At 41.3% G+C, this 18,484-nt stretch overlaps 1 protein-coding gene across 1 annotated transcript; it reads left to right on the forward strand.

The window, feature by feature from the left end:
* Positions 1-1,998: 1,998 nt before the first annotated feature.
* slc9a2 (solute carrier family 9 member 2) lies at positions 1,999-18,269 on the forward strand. The gene is made up of 13 exons (XM_050048947.1): positions 1,999-2,525; positions 3,740-3,954; positions 4,039-4,287; positions 7,755-8,005; positions 8,097-8,314; positions 9,740-9,939; positions 10,376-10,465; positions 10,552-10,622; positions 12,847-13,014; positions 13,114-13,219; positions 16,015-16,131; positions 16,348-16,435; positions 16,705-18,269. Exons 1-13 carry the CDS (start codon positions 2,261-2,263, stop codon positions 17,118-17,120), a joined length of 2,454 nt encoding a protein of 817 aa, XP_049904904.1. The 5' UTR covers positions 1,999-2,260; the 3' UTR covers positions 17,121-18,269.
* The last annotated feature ends 215 nt before the right edge of the window (positions 18,270-18,484 follow it).

The raw sequence follows: 18,484 nt of genomic DNA on the forward strand, positions 1-18,484 counted from the left end.
AACATTTCAGAGTGGCCTTTTACTGTGGCCAGCCTAAGGCACACCTGTGCAATAATCATGCTGTCTAATCAGCATCTTGATATGCCACACCTGTGAGGTGGGATGGATTATTATAAAGGAGAAGTGCTCACTAACACAGATTTACACAGATTTGTGAACAATATTTGTGAGGAAATGGTTTTTTGTGTGTGTAGAAAATGTTTTAGATCTTTGAGTTCAGCTCATGAAAAATGGGAGCAAAAACAAAAGTGTTGCGTTTATATTTTTGTTCAGTGTAAAATAAGAGATTCAGCCGCTCCTTCCATGGCAACCGTTACCCTCCTGAGACCCTGTGTCCTCATATGATGACATCACATTTTAGGTTTACTTGACCTTACACTTCATTCTACTTAACTCAGACCTGTTGTCCTCGTTCATGGACAATTTTTGTGCCATCTAGTAGTAGTAAGAGCACAATACACTAATCCATGTAAAAACAAGATGGCAGCCATCTCTGCCAAGTCAGTCTGCAGCTGATCCCAACACAAAAGTGGACAAGATCCAAAACCTGATCACATTTTATGGTTGAAACTTGTTTATTTATGATTAAGAATGTTTGTAGTTTGATACGGCAACAAATTTGACCAAATTTAGCAACAGTTACAAGATAAGGCGCTGTTAATCAAGAAGTACTCGTTTGAGGACATTGGGACTTTATTACCGTTGACAGTGTTTTATTTTTATACTTATCAGGTCCCCCAATAGTTAAGAGAAATTAAAAATGCATACCAAACAAAAGTTCGGGTCTCAGGAGGTTAAGTCAAAATGATGAGACATTAAATCATAATTTTAACAAACTAACTCAACATTATGATGTAAGTCAAAAGTATGTTGGAAAGAGTTTTTAAAAAAGTCAGCAGGCAGACTTTATTTATAAAGTTAAATTGAATTATTTCAAAACTATGAGATACTAGGTCAAAATCACGAGATAAATTAAAAAAACAAAGAAACAATGAAACTTAAAGGCGCAGTGTGTAAGATGTAGCCAAATTATTGGCAGAGGTCTCTTCCTCTCCAAAGCAAACCCACCAGATGATTTAAACCAGTTAGAACACTGACTGAAGCAGTTTCACGACAAATTAGTGTTTCTCCTTTGTTGTTTGGCCCATCAGAGACAGACAGCTATCTTAACACCTGTGTGCTTGCATAGCTGTTTCTCTGATAACTTAAGATCCAGATGTTCGGGAGATTTTTACTGGGAGCCAAATCATCATGGTAAAAACACTGAATAAATCAGTTTTGTGTCCAAAAAATTGTGTTTTTCCATCGCTGCTTGTCGTAGAGGGGCTGCTAACTATGGTGGCCGACTGGAAAATGCAAAACCACATATGAAACAAGAGGTTTAGAGGTCCTCTGCCAGAGAATTTTGAGCATTAAACACTACATTTCCAGCATTCCAGCATTCTGGTTCATTTCTGTGCAACAATTTGTGCCCTTTCTGCATCAATTTGTGGTGTAAATATATTTAAGTCCTTTACCACTTTCATGTTTTTTATTGGGGGAGACAAATGAACATGTTCTAAATATTACGGGGCCGTGTAAGGGGCAGTGTCTTGTCCTTAAAGTCAGGGTAAGAGTAAAGATGTTATTCAGGAATAGCTGGAAAGGTCATCATTGAATTTGAGAAGAAACTGAATTATATCAGCCTGACTCCTAAAATATGCTTTAGGTTTTCACATTTTAGTGAAATGGCCTGATTAAATCCATTAACCTTTGCAGTCTGTACTTCCCAAACCACTTCAGATACATCAGATAAAAGTCTGTGTTACAGGTGAAAGTTGAAACCAGTGTGGCTCAGGAAACTGGAATCACCGAAACTTAAGATTGGCCCCTGAATGGCCCGCAGCAGCACCGCGCCCCACCCTTTATATCTGCTCCAGGTGACACCCAATCAGAGCAGGACTCGGGGCCGCGCCCAGCCTGTATCGGAACTCGTGGCCGCGCTGCAGGTAAACCACAGGTGTGTGTTGTCCTGCAGTTTGAAGGAGACTCCAACCGGATCACACAACCTCCAGGAGCTCTGGGGAAAAGTTAAATAAGGCTTCACTGCTGTAGATGGAGTGAGAACATGCGTGGAAATTAAAATCACAAACATCTGGAGGAGAAGCTGAGCTTGTTCTCACCTCAACTGTTTTTCTTTGTTGGGCTGTGAAGTTCAATGGAGTGATTGATACTCGCATCAGTTTGGATTACTGTGTTGGAGCTGTGGTTTTTGTGCACGATGGATTTAAGCATTAGCAGGAGACAAGGAGTGTTACTCATCATTTTGACATTTCTAAGCCTTCTATATGGCTCCAGAGGAGAAATCCCTCCCAAACCAACCGGCAGTGTCACCATATTGCCCCCCGTTAAGCCTGATAATGGCCCACAGGCCTTTCCAGACGCGGAGAAGGCAAATTTACCAGTGTTTACAATGGATTACCCGAGAATACAGATACCTTTTGAGATTACTCTGTGGGTGCTGCTGGCCTCATTCGCAAAGATTGGTGAGTAACAGTAACATTTGTTCAAACTGCTGATAGGTTAAGATCCAGCTCTGTGATTATTTTGTCAATTTTATTTTATTTTATTTTTTTTAATTGACTCAGGGACTGTGGAAGAAAATAATATTTTGGATATCTCAGTAGAATGCATCAGATTTTAAGTGTTGGAATTTATGTTTGCTCTACCTGGTCCCTGTCAAATAAACTTCTAATGCAAATTAACTTTTAAATAAAAAAAGTAGTAATTTACAATAAACTGTATTGTATTTTATTATTAAATGTATTATTTAAAAAAAATTTTTTTTATTTATTATTATATACTTTGAATTTATTATGAAACTTTAAATAAAATAAATTATTAACTTTAAAATAAAAAAGTTTACATTAAATTTATAATTTCAAAATACGTCTTATATATAAGACTTTTAAATAGAAAAATAATAGTGTGAAATAAACTTGATTTTATTTTATTTATTATTACATGTATTATTTATATATTTATTTATTTATTCATCATTATTTATTTTTAATTTATTATTTCATTTAAAATGAAATAAAATATAATAAAAATATTATTCCTATTATGAAATTTAAAATGAAATAAATTAGTAAATTTAAAATAAAAGTTTATTTTAAATTTAATAATTTCAAACAAACTAATAAAAAATAATTGAAAAAAAACTCAATTTAATTTTTTATTTTATTGATTATTACATGTATTATTTTAAAATGAATTTATTTATTATTTATTTTAGATTTATTATTTCATTCAAAATTAAATATAATAAAAATATTATTCCTATTCCTATTATGAAATTTAAGATAAAATAAAAATGTTAGATTTAAAATAGAATAAGTTTATTTTAAGTTAAATAATGTCAAATTAACTTGTAAATAAAAATAATAATTTAAAACAAACTTAATTTGATGTTTTATTTATATATTTATTTTTTTTAAAGATATTTTTTAGGGCATTTTTTGCCTTTAATCGACAGGACAGTGAAGTGTGAAAGGGGGAGAGAGAGAGGGAGAGACACGCAGCAAAGGGCCACAGGCTGGACCTGAACCCGGGCTGCTGCGGCAACAGCCTTGTACATGGAGCGCCTGCTCTACCACTAAGCCACCGACGCCCCAATTTGATGTTTTATTTATTATTGAGCTTTTTTACATGCGGCCTTGTTCCTGTTTTTGAACTGACCTCACATCTCTTCTCTCAGGTTTCCATGTGTATCACAAGATCACCATCTGGGTGCCAGAGTCATGTCTCCTGATCAGCATTGGTCTGATCGTGGGTGGCATCATGCACTCTGTCCACGAGGAGCCCCCCGCTGTGCTCACCACCAACGTCTTCTTCCTCTACATGCTGCCCCCGATTGTCCTCGACTCGGGCTACTTCATGCCCACCAGGCCTTTCTTTGAGAACATTGGCACGGTGCGTTACAAGTCAGCCACAGCTTTCCCAAAACAGATTCATCTTCTTGATCTCAAAGAGAAACTCTGACATTTCTGTTTGCAGGTGTTGTGGTTTGCAGTGGTGGGGACTCTGTGGAACAGCGTCGGCATTGGCATGTCTCTGTTTGCCATATGCCAGATTGAGGCGTTTGGCGTGCAGGACATCAACCTGCAGGAGAACCTGCTGTTCGCCAGCATCATCTCGGCCGTGGACCCTGTGGCTGTGCTGAGCGTGTTTGAAGACGTGTCTGTGAACGAGCAGCTCTACATCGTGGTGTTTGGAGAATGCCTCTTCAATGATGCTGTCACTGTGGTGAGTGGACTGAGGCAGAGATTCAGGTAGTGTGTTTGTGTTTGTGCAGGTTACAGGGACTGTTTCAGGTGTTGGTTGTACCTTTTGCTCGAAGCTGAGACTTGCTGCAACACGCTGGCCTGCTGTGGATACCTTAGGGCTACTGCTTGTTATGAAAACATGCAGAGCAAAGAGCAAGGTGCCGTTACAACCTGTTGTTAAAGCAATACTTCACCCCTCAAATGACCATTTGTGTATCGATAACTCACCCTGACTTAGGCTGAATATGCGAAGAGAACTTAGCTTTTCTTGCATGCCTCCATAGTGAGCAATGAATTCAAGAAACTGAGAAAATTCTTGATGAATCAAAGTCATACGGGACCACACATACCCTTTTCTTGTGCTGCTTTCAGACACACCTTACAAGTATTTAAACCTTCGAACTCTGACTAGATTGGTGTGATTCTTGCAAAAACATGGGGAAAAGGGCAAAGAGCTATTTTGGTAAAATTTGGTAGAAAAAAAAAGAAAAAAGAAAAAGTCACACAAATTGCAAAAATAAATAAATAAAAAATTAGAAAAATATTTTAAAAAGTAGGGAAAAAAGAAAAAAGCCAGGGGAAAACTATATTTATAATAATAATAATAATTACTATTATTACATTTTAAAATTATGACCTCTGTCTACCTCTGCCTAGATAAAAGAACAATTAATTGGGAAAGTGCTGCAACTGGTGTGGGAACAAAGCAGCATCACACACATTGTTCAACATGGAGATTACTGGGACTCCACCCACCATCTGAAACCCAGTTTGGACCCTTAATTTCAGGACTGCTATTATAAAAAAAATGGCAGATCCAGTATCATGTTTTCCAGCGCTTTTCTACTCTTTCTCTAAAGGCTCAGCTCAGGTTTCGTCAGATACTGTACAATTAGTTCACCCTCTTTTTTGCTTTTATGAGAACAAAATGTGTGTGCGCAGGCAAGATTGCAGAACAGATAAACGACTCAAAAATAGAAGTGAGGGAACGTTGTAAGAGGCATGAAACAGTTGTGTATGCAGGTCTGAGGATTTAGGTCTGTTTGCTCAGATGCGGCCAAACCAGTTTCTGAGGTCACTGTAGCTTTTGGTTGTATGGGCGGAGTTAACACATGCAGACAACACCGTCTGAAACTTCTCTGAACTGAGCTCATGCTCAAATTTCCCCCCTCACCTTCTTCCTTATTGTGCTCAGCCCTCCCCACCCACCTCCAACAACCTGCGTTTAGCTTTGGTGTGGCGACCCTTTTGTTTGGGACACAGTAGCGGAACTGATGCAGAAAGTGAAGACAAACATTTACCCAGGCGTGGTCTGCACAGAGAGCACAGAGAGCAGAATTGCACAAATCAGACGAGATGTAATATTTGCCAAAAGCACAGATACACAAGTACTTCAGGTGAGAACTGCAACTGAGACTGCCAGGTTATCATCTGCACCATCTGTGTCGTACATATGCAAATTTTAAACAGGGAACTGTTGCCGTCTCTTTCCATGTACAGATCCGCTTTTAGTAAATGCTGTAAAAATGGCTCCTGTTTGCCTTTTCCACGATCTTTGTTCGACAGACTCATCCCAGAGCAGAACAGTCTGTTTAATAGATGAGTTTCTTACTAACAACAAATCCCATCAAAAGACCACAACCAACAATGAATTGATCTAACAATCTTTGTCTGTGTACCCAAAGCCTGATACAGCTTATTCCTCTGTGCCATAGAGCTCCATTGTTTCCCAAAAACTATTAAAAACACATCATTGAGCTGCAGTAGTTTGTTTAGAGTCTGATATCTGTCTGATATCCACTAGCACTCCAAATCTTGGTATGGTGGTTTCAAGAGGGTTTCAAAACCAGGGTGGAGTTTGCATGTTCTCCCCGTGTCAGTGTGGGTTTTCTCAGGGTACTCCGGCTTCCTCCCACAGTCCAAAGACATGCAGGTTAATTGGTGACTCTAAATTGTCCATAGGTGTGAATGTGAGTGTGAATGGTTGTCTGTCTCTATGTGTCAGCCCTGTGATAGTCTGGTGAGCTGTCCAGGGTGTACCCTGCCTCTCACCCAATGTCAGCTGGGATAGGCTCCAGCACCCCCGCGACCCTCAACAGGATAAGCGGATACGGGAAATAAATGAATCTCCAAAAATAAAAACTACAATGTCCAGATTGACTGAATGTCACAGATAGTCTGTTGCAGTGTTTTGCTTGAGAACAAAAAATATATCACTAGTCGTATCCACTATACCGTGCAGGATTGTCAGTTACTGTTGTGAACAAACTCCCCAGCACAAGTGACAGTAAAATCCAATTCCAGATTAGCTTTCACTGGGCGTTTCACCTCGCTATATGTGTGTTCTTTCTCTTGGGTGCCTGCTGTTAATAGTCTGGCACCTGGTCGCTACCTTTTGATAAAGCCCAGACCTCAGCTGAGCACTGCGGGGGTACACGCCATAGATGTCCTGAACACAGAAGATATGAGGCAAATAAGAAAATCCAGGCAGAGGGCAGAGTGTCTGCAGAAAAATACACTGCCACACACTGCTAGTGGGTCAGAAGTGATGATTGAGAGGGGTTACCTCTGTATGAGTCTGTACATTTTTGTAGGAAAATCCTGCATAGTGTATCTTTAAATGAACTGTGTGCTAAGTCAGTGGTTCCCCACCCTTTTCTTAAAGATGTACTGCTGCACCTCTTTCAGATAAACTCCTGAGCCTCCTCATCAGTAACACCCTCCAGGTTCCAAATGTGACTATTTGAATTTATCATTACTGGATGTTATTTACCACTTTTTTTCATACCCTTTTTACAATATTTTCAGTATGACAGTATTTTTTCATTAGTTTGATCAAGTGTGCATTCATACTAGTGGCAGACACTACTAGCTGTCAAGGAAAGTTAACACTGTTGTCAGAAACTTTATTCTGCATAGCAAGTTTTTGCTTGTAATATTGAAGACCCTTGAAGAAAATGCTAAATGTGGTCTGTGTACTGTGTGGTAGGTAGCCTGCCTTTGCCTTTGGCTCTCACATTATTTCTAATGTCTACAAATTTCCTGCTTTCTGTGAAAATGTACTTTTAATGGCCGTGTGAAGTCAGACAGCAGATGTTAAACAGCCACATCACCATGAAAACAGCAATGAGCTGCTTTCGTTGTTTGTCAGTGGTATCGGCAGAACAGGAGGAACAAAGCCAACTGCTTTGGCAAATGCTCTTTTTCCGTGAGTCATTCAGCGCGCTTGGTGAAATGAGATTATCAAATTGCAAACAGAGCAGAGTAAATATTCCAATAAATCACTGTTATCTGCAACTGTGTCAGTAGTGGCCGCAGCCCCTGACACCACCCATGACCTGTCACAGGGGTGTGTGGGCTGTTCGTGCACGTGCATACGTTCAGAAAGCTTCACATAAAAGAGTGTGTGTTTGCATGTGTGATTCAGCATGTGTGTACATGTTTCAGGTCTTGTACAACATGTTCAACTTTGTGGCGGAGATGCCGGTGGTGGAGCCAGTGGATGTTTTCCTCGGGGTGGCGCGGTTCTTTGTGGTCGGGCTCGGTGGGATGGGCTTCGGTATCCTGTTTGGCTTCGTGGCCGCCTTCACCACAAGATTCACCTCCAAGGTTCGAGAGATCGAGCCACTCTTCATATTCATGTACAGCTACCTGGCCTATCTGGTGGCTGAGCTCTTTGCCATCTCGTCCATCATGGCGTGAGTAGACTTTAACTTTTTTTCCAGGTCCAAATATTTAATGCTGTAAGAATACAGGAACATCACAGCAGCGGTTTGTGTTCTTCTGCAGCATTGTGACCTGCGCTCTCACCATGAAGTACTACGTGGAGGAAAATGTCTCCCAGCGTTCCTGCACGACCATCCGCCATGTGGTCAAGATGCTTGGCTCCATCTCAGAGACGCTCATCTTCTTCTTCCTGGGGGTCGTCACCATAACAACAGAGCATGAGTGGAACTGGGGCTACATCCTGTTCACACTGCTGTTTGCTTTTGTGTGGAGGGGTCTCGGTAAGGAGAGGGCAGGGGCTATCTGTGTCATGTTGTTGGTCTTGTTGCAGGATGAAAGGTGCACTGTGGAGTATTTGATCACTAGTAGTGCTATGAAGCAATGTTTTTACAAGTGGGTTCCTGTTTTCTTTTTGTCGGTGGAGTGTCTGTGTCACTCTGCAGTTCACTAGTCGGCATCAGGGTTTCTGTGTAGTGCTGTAAAGTTTAGTTGATTCAAAACACACATTAAACATGGCTTAATAGAGACAATTTCAAACACAAGTACACAAATCAGCTTCACTATAACTCGCAGCATTCACAGACAAACACTTGTCTTTATCTGGACACATTTCCCCACAAATACAACATGCTAACGTTATTAGCACAAGCCTATGGCATTTTACATTGTATAAATTAGCCCAATGCGGCACGGTGGTGTGGTGGTCAGCACTGTCGCCTCACAGCAAGAGGGTTGCCGGTTCGATCCCGGATGTGGGAGCCCTTCTGTGCGGAGTTTGCATGTTCTCCCCGTTGTAGCGTGGGTTTTCTCCGGGCACTCCAGCTTCCTCCCACAGTCCAAAGACATGCAGATTGGGGATTAGGTTAATTGATAACTCCATGCTCCGTAGGTGTGAATGTGAGCGTGAATGGTTGTTTGTCTCTTTGTGTCAGCCCTGTGATAGTCTGGCGACCTGTCCAGGGTGTACCCTGCCTCTCGCCCAATGTCAGCTGGGATAGGCTCCAGCTCCCCCGCGACCCTCAAGAGGATGAAGCGGTTAGAAGATGAATGAATGAATGAATGAAATTAGCCCAATGCATAGTGGAGATCATATGAAGCCAGGATAAATCACACTTAAGACTTAAAATGTTACTTTGTGGAGGCTTTAATGTCTTCAAAATTTATTGTCTCTTATCCATGAAATTAAAGAAAATAAAAGCTTTGTTTCCACTGAGGGAAAAATAAACAGGAGGTCTGCGTTGCTGCGACATGTAGTTACATTTCTGGGGAGGTGTACGTTAGGCTACGGCGTAGGCTATGCGTCTGGAGTCGATTTGACGCAGAAGTATCAATCGATCTGTTTTGGTCTCCACCAGCTCCTGAGGGAAATATCGGCTAAACGCAGCTAAAGTTAGCAGCTAAATATTCAACAGCTAGTTGCTAAGTGGCTTGAAATAGTTGCCTGCTACTGCTGGAAACTATGTTGATGGGAGTAGACAGTACAATTGTGTGCCCTAAAGCCAAAACTAGGAGCTGAAGAACGCTTTAAAGTTTGGTAGCGCTCAAGGGAACTACAGAGTCAGGTGATTTTTCTCTGTAGGTTCATCACTACAAACAACCACCTGCACATCACACAGAGTTACTTGATTCATAGTTGATATAAACATTAGTTAATGCAGCTTTAAAGTTAAGAATAACACCTGACATTTTTCTTCCTTCCCTTACAGGTGTCTTGGTGCTGACTCAGATCATTAACCCTTTCCGCACCATCCCATTTAACCTAAAAGATCAATTTGGCCTGGCCTACGGTGGCCTGAGAGGGGCAATTTCATTCGCCTTGGCCTTCACCCTTCCTGATAACATCGGCCGCAAGCAGCTCTTTGTCACTGCCACCATTGCTATCATCCTCTTCACTGTCTTTCTTCAGGTAAGAGAGCATCTTTGTGCTTATACTCAAAACATTTTACACAGTTTGCTGTGAATCATTGATGTCTTTCTAACAAATCCAGCAAATCTAACTTATATTAGTGTGCTATATATTTTTTGTCTTAAATGGAGAGAAACCTGATTTTCTTTTTGGCACACACCATGATTTAAAGTCCATATCAGAGCTGATTTCATTATCTAGTAGGTTGTGTAGATTTTGGATATAAAGATCTTGCATTCCAACTCAATGTCAGATCAATGTCAGATCAAAATGATGTCTTTCCACCAGCTTGTTTCTGATGCCATAAGGTGCTGAATTCTGTAGCTCTTTATTTAATCAATGGCCAGTCTTTTGACAGCCATTTGGGATTTTGATTGTCCCCTCATGTTTTTCTGGGTTCTGCTGAATCTCTCATCTCTCTTTTCCTCCTTCACAGGGCATCAGTATTCGACCTTTGATCGAGTTCATCAATGTCCGCAGAACCAACCGCAATCTTGACACCATCAACGTGGAGATTCACTGCAGGGTATGCCACAGGTTTTGACTGTTGTAAATGTGGTTGATGGAATACTTGTGTGCGCACAGTTTTAACAGGTCTCCCTTTGCTCTCAGCTTATGGAGCACACCATAGCTGGCATTGAGGACCTGTGTGGACAGTGGAGCCACTTCTACTGGAAGGACAAGTAAGAACGTTCTCTCTCCTGTCTGCTCAACAAAAAGCTTTAATTTATTTTCTTTCATTTCATCATAAATGACTCACTGCTGCATCTTAACTTTAAAGAGAAAGAATCTGCGGTGAAACTGGAGGAGAGGTGGCAGTTTTAGTTCACCTGTTCTCAGTTTCTGTCTTTGTTGTTTCTTTGACAATGCTATTGTTCACTCGGGGACTGTGTGGGAATGTTGACAGCAAACCAGACTTTGGTGTCGCGTTCAACTTCTGCCATCTGCAGTGACTCTGACGTTTTTTTTCCCTAAAGCTCCGACATGTTTTACTCAGTTCCCCATTTGACTGTTTTACCCTCACAGTTTAAAGGGACAGTTCACCCCAAAATCAAAAATACATATTTTTCCTCTTACCTGTAGTGCTATTTATCAGTCTAGATTGTTTTGGTGTGAGTTGCAGAGTGTTGGAGATATCGGCCGTAGAGATGTCTGCCTTCTCTCACATATAATGGAACTAGATGGCACTCAGCTTGTGGTGCTCAAAGTGCCAAAAAATACATTTGAAAAACTCAACAACAATTTCTCTTTTGAGAAATCATGACCTGATTGCTCAAGATAATCCACAGACCTTGTTGTGAGCAATTTCATGTAGGGACTATTTTCTTTCTACCTAACCACACCTGCCAGCCGTATCGATGGCGTCCTCATTGGCTGCTCTGAAACGTTAGCTAGCTCAGAGGTGCTAGATGAGTTAGCAGTAGAAGCTAAAATGGTGCGGCAGATATCTCCAACGCTCTGCAACTCACACCAAACCAATCAAGATTGATAATTAGCACTACAGGTACAACTGTCCCTGTGTTTTGGTGCATAGTTGCCTGAAGCAGCTACTCTTACAACAATTAAGTGTTGTAATAACTTTGAAATAATATGAATTTGACATTTATATTTCGATTTCACTATTTTAACCTATGTGACTGCAGACACACTCATACTTCAGTCACCTCTGCTTTCACTTCTCCCTTTATCCTTTGTCTCTTTCCCTTCTCCAGTGTTCCTTCTCTTCCTTGTGGCTTTGTTTACACACTCTCCATGCTCGTCTTGTGAGACGGGTTTCTCAACAATGCAGATTTCTAATTAGATTTTAACAAGTCAAAACAAGCAGTCAGAAAGTAAAAGGACTGTGAAATGTTTGTTTTGGGTTTGTACTCTGACACATTACACTGGATTAACTGACTTAAAGATTCAAGGATAATTGAAGGTAATAATATCCATATTAAGTGTACAGCGGCCTTTTTTATACACAGCCCCTCAATTCCAGTACAGTTCAGCAAGACAGTGGCCCTAAATGGTCCCACTGATTATGTGTTAAACTGCTCAAGACTAGACTGAATACAGAAACCCTCTGAAACAAGCAATAAGTGCATATTGCTGTATTACCAGGGAAGTAGATGTGGGTCAGAGATTTTAGCCCGTCATCAACTGAAAAAAAAAATTGAAAATAGAATGAATTTATGACAGATAGATAACTTTAAAAAAGTAAAATTCTGTTTGCGCCAATTAAGCATGAAAAAAGAGCTACCAGATACTATATACGCAATATAAATATTACTATAAAGTGTAAACAAGACAAAAATAGCCACAAATAAAGTTCAGTCAGGACCACTTTAGTGGAAGAAAACTTTATTTCCATTTGCAGTATTATATTTGGCAGTATGACTCTGTTCTGGGGCCTCTCTGCCCTTCCATGTGCCTACACAGAAAGCCTAAGGAAGCAGCAACAGTAGGCAGGCCAGAGCAGTTTAAATAGGGCGCCCTGAATAAGAGTCACCAATTAGTTGCGTAGAAAGGGATCATATGATCTATCAGCTGACCCCCTTCCATCAATCAGCTGCTCCATCAGTCGATTGGGCTGTTTGAGATCAGCTGATGTAGCTGGGATTTGAGCTGAGCTTGATGTCATGTCCTGCCTGAACGAACGCTGTGCTCAATTTAGTAGACAAGACAGTTGCAATAAGAATTTTAAAAAGAACAAAAATTGCACCCAAACATATATTTGATGTTATCATACTAAGAAATGTTGCTGTGTAGCCAGAGCCTGATATAGTTTATTCTTTTGTGTGATGGACCTCTATAGCTGTCCAAAACCTACCTGTTCCTTCATTACAAACGCATAGTTTGTTTTGATCTCAGATATCTCAGTTTCACACAAACTCAGCAATGTATTCCCCCTCCTCTCTGTGCCAGGTTTATGAAGTTCAACAATCGAATCCTGCGGAAGATCCTGATCCGAGACAACCGGGCCGAGTCCAGTATCGTGGCGCTGTATAAGAAGCTGGAGCTGCAGAACGCCATGGAGATCCTGGACACGGTGTCTGGAGACATCAGCGCTGCTCCGTCCATCGTCTCTCTCTAGTATGAAACCTTTATTATGTCTCTCTTTTTCTCTGATGGTCACACCTCTTGTCCCAAAGAGGTGGAGGAAAGTAATTTCTCTGAATATCTGTGTTTTAGTGAGGAGAAGAAAAGCTCTGCTAAACCTAAGAGGAAGTTCCTGGCTCCTGACCTGAAGAACATGCATGACATCCTGTCCAAGAACATGTACCAGATCAGGCAACGGGTGAGATATCAAATAATATTGAACAGGATTACAGCTGTGTGTACACCATCCCTTTCCCTTTCTTCTCGTATCACAGTGGAGGAAAGTAACTAAATACTTTTATTCAAGTACCGTATTTCAGTAGAATATTGAGATATGTGTACTTTACTTGAGTGTAGCGACTTCATACTTTTACTTCACAACATTTAAGAGGGATGTATTTTTGACTCCATACATCTGGCAGAATTCAAATGATAATTTTATATTTTAAAAGCACATGATGATCTTATCAAAGCACATTGTTGCAATGCATTTTTTAAGATGAAACCAGTGGTTTCCTTGGGGCTCCTTGTCACATTTCAGATGTCTAAAGCCTCTTTCCCACTGGCCAAAAAACCCACTAACACCCACTAACATCTGGCTTTTGTCTGTAATGGAAAAGGTTACATCAGCATTCATTACCAGGACAAATGACTCTTAAGTAGTCATGGGCATTTTTCAGCTCCAGCTCCGATCTACAGTAATGTAAACATAACACTCGTGCTAATTTTTGCTTTTCTGGCATGACGTAGTAACATGTGTCGCCTCCGTCGTTAACCTCTATGACTCTTTGTCATCTTAGCCACAAATTCCATCCGTCTTTGTCCAAGCCACACCTGAACATCATTTCAAATTAATTGGCACAGGGTTTAAAAGAGAGACTGGAAAAATAAAGCCCAGTTCAGACCAAAGATTTGCAACAAGATGAAACTGTTTTAGAACGTTGCAGAGAAAAGGTGCAGCGGTGTGAACTGGCCATCTGAGCTCACCTGTGACCTGTTTGCTTGCTGCTGCGGCAGGTGCTCCATCTGCCGAGCCCTCTGTTTCTGTCCTCACGGTGTGCCGGTATCCTCATTCATATTTCAAGAAGCTACAAATTATATTCAGCCACAAAATAAGCCTGAAAAGCTGGAAATCAGAGCAGAAGTACAGAGAGTTGTTGCATAGAGATGATACTCCATCTCATCTAGTTGCATTGGTGTGAACCGGCAGGTTTTTAGAACGTTGCAGAACAGTGCATTGCAAGTAGTCGCCTGTTTCAACTTGCTCGTCCCGAATCTTTGGTCTGAACTGGGCTTAACAGATCCAAAAGAAGTAACTACCATAACATTTTCACTGGCCTCCATGCTGCTTTCTGCTGTTTACTAACCTGTTTTCCAGAGTGTTTGTGACATTAAACGTAACACCAGTATAGAAAACAGAAAGGCATACTCATCTACTGCAGAGCCATGTGAACGGCTCTGGTTTACCTGCAATGGGAGAGGATTCTATCTCCCACTGTTAACCCCAGTTCAGACCAAAGATTCGTGATGAGACAAAACCATTTTAGAATGTTGCAGAGAAAAGTTGCAGCGGTGTGAACTGGCCGTCTGAGCTCGACTCAAGCCGGCTGATGGTGTCACAAATTTAATTAGTGGTAATGCAGGATTTTTATATGTAATATAGTATTTTTATATTGTTCTGTTGGTACTTTTACTTAAGAAAAGGATCTGACTACTTCTTCCAACACTAAAGCAGCAGTTAGGGACAACCACTTTGTTGTCAGAGGAGCTGTTTGATTGACTAAAGGCGGACAGCTGCCACCAGTCTGCATGCATTTGCATTTTGCTGTTGTTGCAGTAAACATGCAGGTGCTTACAGTACATACATTAGTGTCTCGCCTCAATGGATCAGACAGCAGCCCAGTCTCAAGTGTTCTTCTACAAAGCTGAACATGTTCTAGGCTCTTAAATGAAGCCAAGTGCGCCTGATATCATCTTTGTTTTATACGTGAAAATGGAGTAGCAGCTTGAAAAGACAAGAGAACAGCGTCAGATTCTTTCACCTGAAATTCTCTCTTTATTCATATTCTTCATCAAAAGTGAACAGACTTCATTTTATTTGATAAACTGGAAACATATATTTCCTGTGACGCCTCACACAATGACGCGATCACTTCCAGTACTGAAACTGTGAGTTGTTTTGCATAGCCACAGACTGCGGCCGGCAGTACTTTTCCATTAGTGACATGACCTCACCCACGGAGACGCTTTGATGTGTGGACAAACAGGGAGCATGTGCTTCTGTTCTTGAGTGGACAAATTGTCAGATTGTCTTAATAGCCGCTCTTTTCAGCTCTCACACACAAACTCAGCGTCACCTCTTATCTGCTGTTTGTTTTAACATTTGACATCATGCACGGGTCATTCGGAAAACTGGTCTCGTGTTGCCTCTTTAAACTCACATCACGTTAGAGTTGTTGCATTTAACAACAGTGTTATTGTGATTTTTTAAAATCTATTTGACACTTTATGAGGTGAGAATCTAAATTGTAATGTTAACAGATCAGAGCAGTAGATCATGGAGCATTTTTTTGAAGGGAGACAGTTCTGTAAAGAACAATGGCAGCGGTTATAGTGTTAGAAATGTTTGTTTTAGGTCTAACAGCTGCAGGACAGACAGACAGGTCTATGTTGACCGTGATGGGTACGCTGCATTAAAGAGGTTAGTGTGGCAGCTCGTAAAGTTCAAACAGAGACACGGACCCTTTCAGCTCAGACAGGTGTGGCCAGTTTTGGTTGAGTAATCTGAGCTGTAAAGAATGCCGTCTCCTCTGAAAGCATTTTTATCTATTTGCCAGTTAGTTGACGTTACTGTCAGGTGAAATCACTGTGGCCACCTGTTGGCTCACTTGTGAATTGTATTCCAGATGAACACGTCCAAAATGGTGGAGTCTGTGAGCTGGAAGAGTCCAGATCTGCTGTGTAATGTTGGATCTTTTTGTTCTCTTTCACCAGACGGTGGCGTACACAAGAAAGCACGCTCTGCCCAATGACAGCCACACCAAAGAGATATTGATAAGACGCCACGCCAGCATCCGCCGCAGCATCCGACCTGGCAGCTTTCAGTCATCGGTAAGCAGGAAACCCTGTAACTGTGGCTTGCTACATCCAGTGTATTCTCAGCATTTTAGCTGGAGATCAGGAAGCGAGAGCAGAATTGAACCTTGTCCCAAAGTGTCCCAAATTAAACACAAGGTTTACTTTCTTTATCCCACCCTTAATTCATTCATTCATTCTCCTTTCTCCTCTCTTTGCACTCTGCTGTTTCATTCCCATGTTTATTCTCAGGTGGTGCCCAAATCCTACAAATACTTCTCTCTTCCTGCTGGGAAAAGTCTGGACTCAAAATTCCCTCCTGTGAGGCAGAGCTATACAGGTAAAATTCTCAAACTACTTTTCACCCCTTAACATCCAGTTTTCCCCTTTAATTTCCCTTAAAGTAGATTTATGGTTGGAGTAATCATCCTAAAAGCAAGGTTCAGGTGTTAGTTTGTTCCAGAGCTTTTGATTGTTGTTTTTAGTTTTTACCAAATAGCAAATGTTCATGTCAAACATGCTAAAATTATATTTGCCAAACATGTGAATGTATTGATGATTCACTCTATTATTTCTTTACAATTTTACCCTTTTCCTTACCTGTCCCAGATGATCAAGAAACAGTGTCAGAGCTGGCCTACCCCTCCAGACGCTCTCGGTTCGGCCAGCCTGCCCGCTCCTCCTCCAGAGCCATGATGCCTCTGCGCAGGTTGGACACCCTAAAAGAGGCGCCCTCTGTTGACGTGCTGGATGAAAGCTCAGGGGAGGACAGAGGCAGGTCGGGGCGTGGACCGTCCAGAACAAACTCCTCCTACAGTGATTCCCATGCGCCTGCTCCTCGCCGCCACTTGGACAACGACAGCAGCTCAGCTGATAACTTCAGAAACGCGCACAACGAAGCAGAAGAGCAGCAGCAGCCTTCGTCTCCACCTCCACCTCCAGCCTGGGCGGCTGAACCCAGAGACAACCAAACAGCGCGAAACCCTCTGCTCAGGCGGCCTCAGTGGAACCCCAAGAAGATGTAATCATGTCTCTGAGCTTTGAAGAGCAGCTGGACTGCAGCTCAGGTTCTCAAGCAGCTCCAGGGTCTCTGCACACAGCTGTGCGTTCATTCCAGTTAAAGACTAGTGAACTCTGGGGGTCCGTTTATTTCTTATTAGAGGTGAAGCATCCTCCACAATGAGCCATAATGGACAGTAAGAAGTCAGAGGTGTTCACTTCATCAGAAACACAATGCAACACAGTAAAGGGACTGTTTATGAACTGTGTCATTCTGCCAGTTTTTAAAAGGTATAGCCGTTTCATCCGTTCACATTAATGTGATTTTAAATACTTTTTATCTTCCTGTAGGATTTTTAAAGACAACTTAATTTAAACTATTTTATTTTCAGTAAATATTTGTCTTTCCTTAGATGTAAATATTATACTTTTTGTACTTTTGTTTGCCTGTGGTGTGTGACGGTTGAATGTTTGAAGACATAAGTTTTGTATACAGGCCATATCAGTTTAACATGAGGAACTATTGCTGTGCAGTACAAAGTACTCTTGGGACCAACTGGAGGCCTTTTGTTTGTCTGGTTACACTGATAGACCTCACAAATCTGATGGACCACTTTATTTTATTTTTTCTTTTACTGTAATAAATTTTGTATGTTGTTGAAAGCTGTCATTCTCAGTCAAACACTCGGTACAGTCAGAGTTGTTTCTGATACCAGTATTAGTATCTGAAATGCCACTAATCAGGCCCTCTGTCAGGGTGTGTCAAAAGGTACAGATGACCCCAACCTAAGGCCAAGAGGGGCCCCATGAAAAGGTTTTTGGTTGACCCTTGAATGGGATAAAGTACAACAATTTACTCCCTGACTTATATCACTGACAATACAAGCTATATGTTTTTACATAATAAATAAATGTAATTCTATCATTAAAACACATTGCAACATGCCACCCGACACCCCCTGCAGGTATTGTGAAATGGTGCAGTCCATCTGATATGAGTCAGGTGTGTGATGTGCAGAACCCACAAGTGCTGCTGATGTAAACGTGATGAGCTTAGTCAGAATGTCTCACCAAAAATCAGGGGCTCCTAAAGAGGGTCAGGATACAGAGAGGTGATGACAGAATTGTGAAGAAGCAGCAGGTGTGACTGGTAGTGGCAGTAATGTCAGAGCTGAAGGTAAGAAGTGAGCCAGAGTATTTTTTTGCAAAGAAAACCTGCTGTATCAGGCTCCATTTTAAAGCAACAGTGAAGACACTGGTATCACATTAAACTAGAGGACCTAAGGCATCCACTGGTACCGACCATGTTATGTTATCTTGCCAAAAAGGGAGCCAAATAATGCTCCAAAGTTAAGTAAAATTTTGTCAAGGGAAAAAAGAGCATTGCCAT

This window comes from Epinephelus moara, chromosome 7, assembly GCF_006386435.1.
Source record: "Epinephelus moara isolate mb chromosome 7, YSFRI_EMoa_1.0, whole genome shotgun sequence".
In the NCBI taxonomy this organism is placed as follows: Eukaryota; Metazoa; Chordata; class Actinopteri; order Perciformes; family Serranidae; genus Epinephelus; species Epinephelus moara.

What these genes read in the sequence shown, in the direction of transcription:
- slc9a2 (XM_050048947.1), top strand. Translation starts at nt 2,261, where the DNA reads ATGGATTTAAGCATTAGCAGGAGACAAGGAGTGTTACTCATCATTTTG. An exon ending in TCTTCACTGTCTTTCTTCAG is followed by an intron (nt 9,940 to 10,375) that starts GTAAGAGAGCAT and finishes CCTCCTTCACAG; the next exon opens with GGCATCAGTATTCGACCTTT. An exon ending in ACGTGGAGATTCACTGCAGG is followed by an intron (nt 10,466 to 10,551) that starts GTATGCCACAGG and finishes CTTTGCTCTCAG; the next exon opens with CTTATGGAGCACACCATAGC.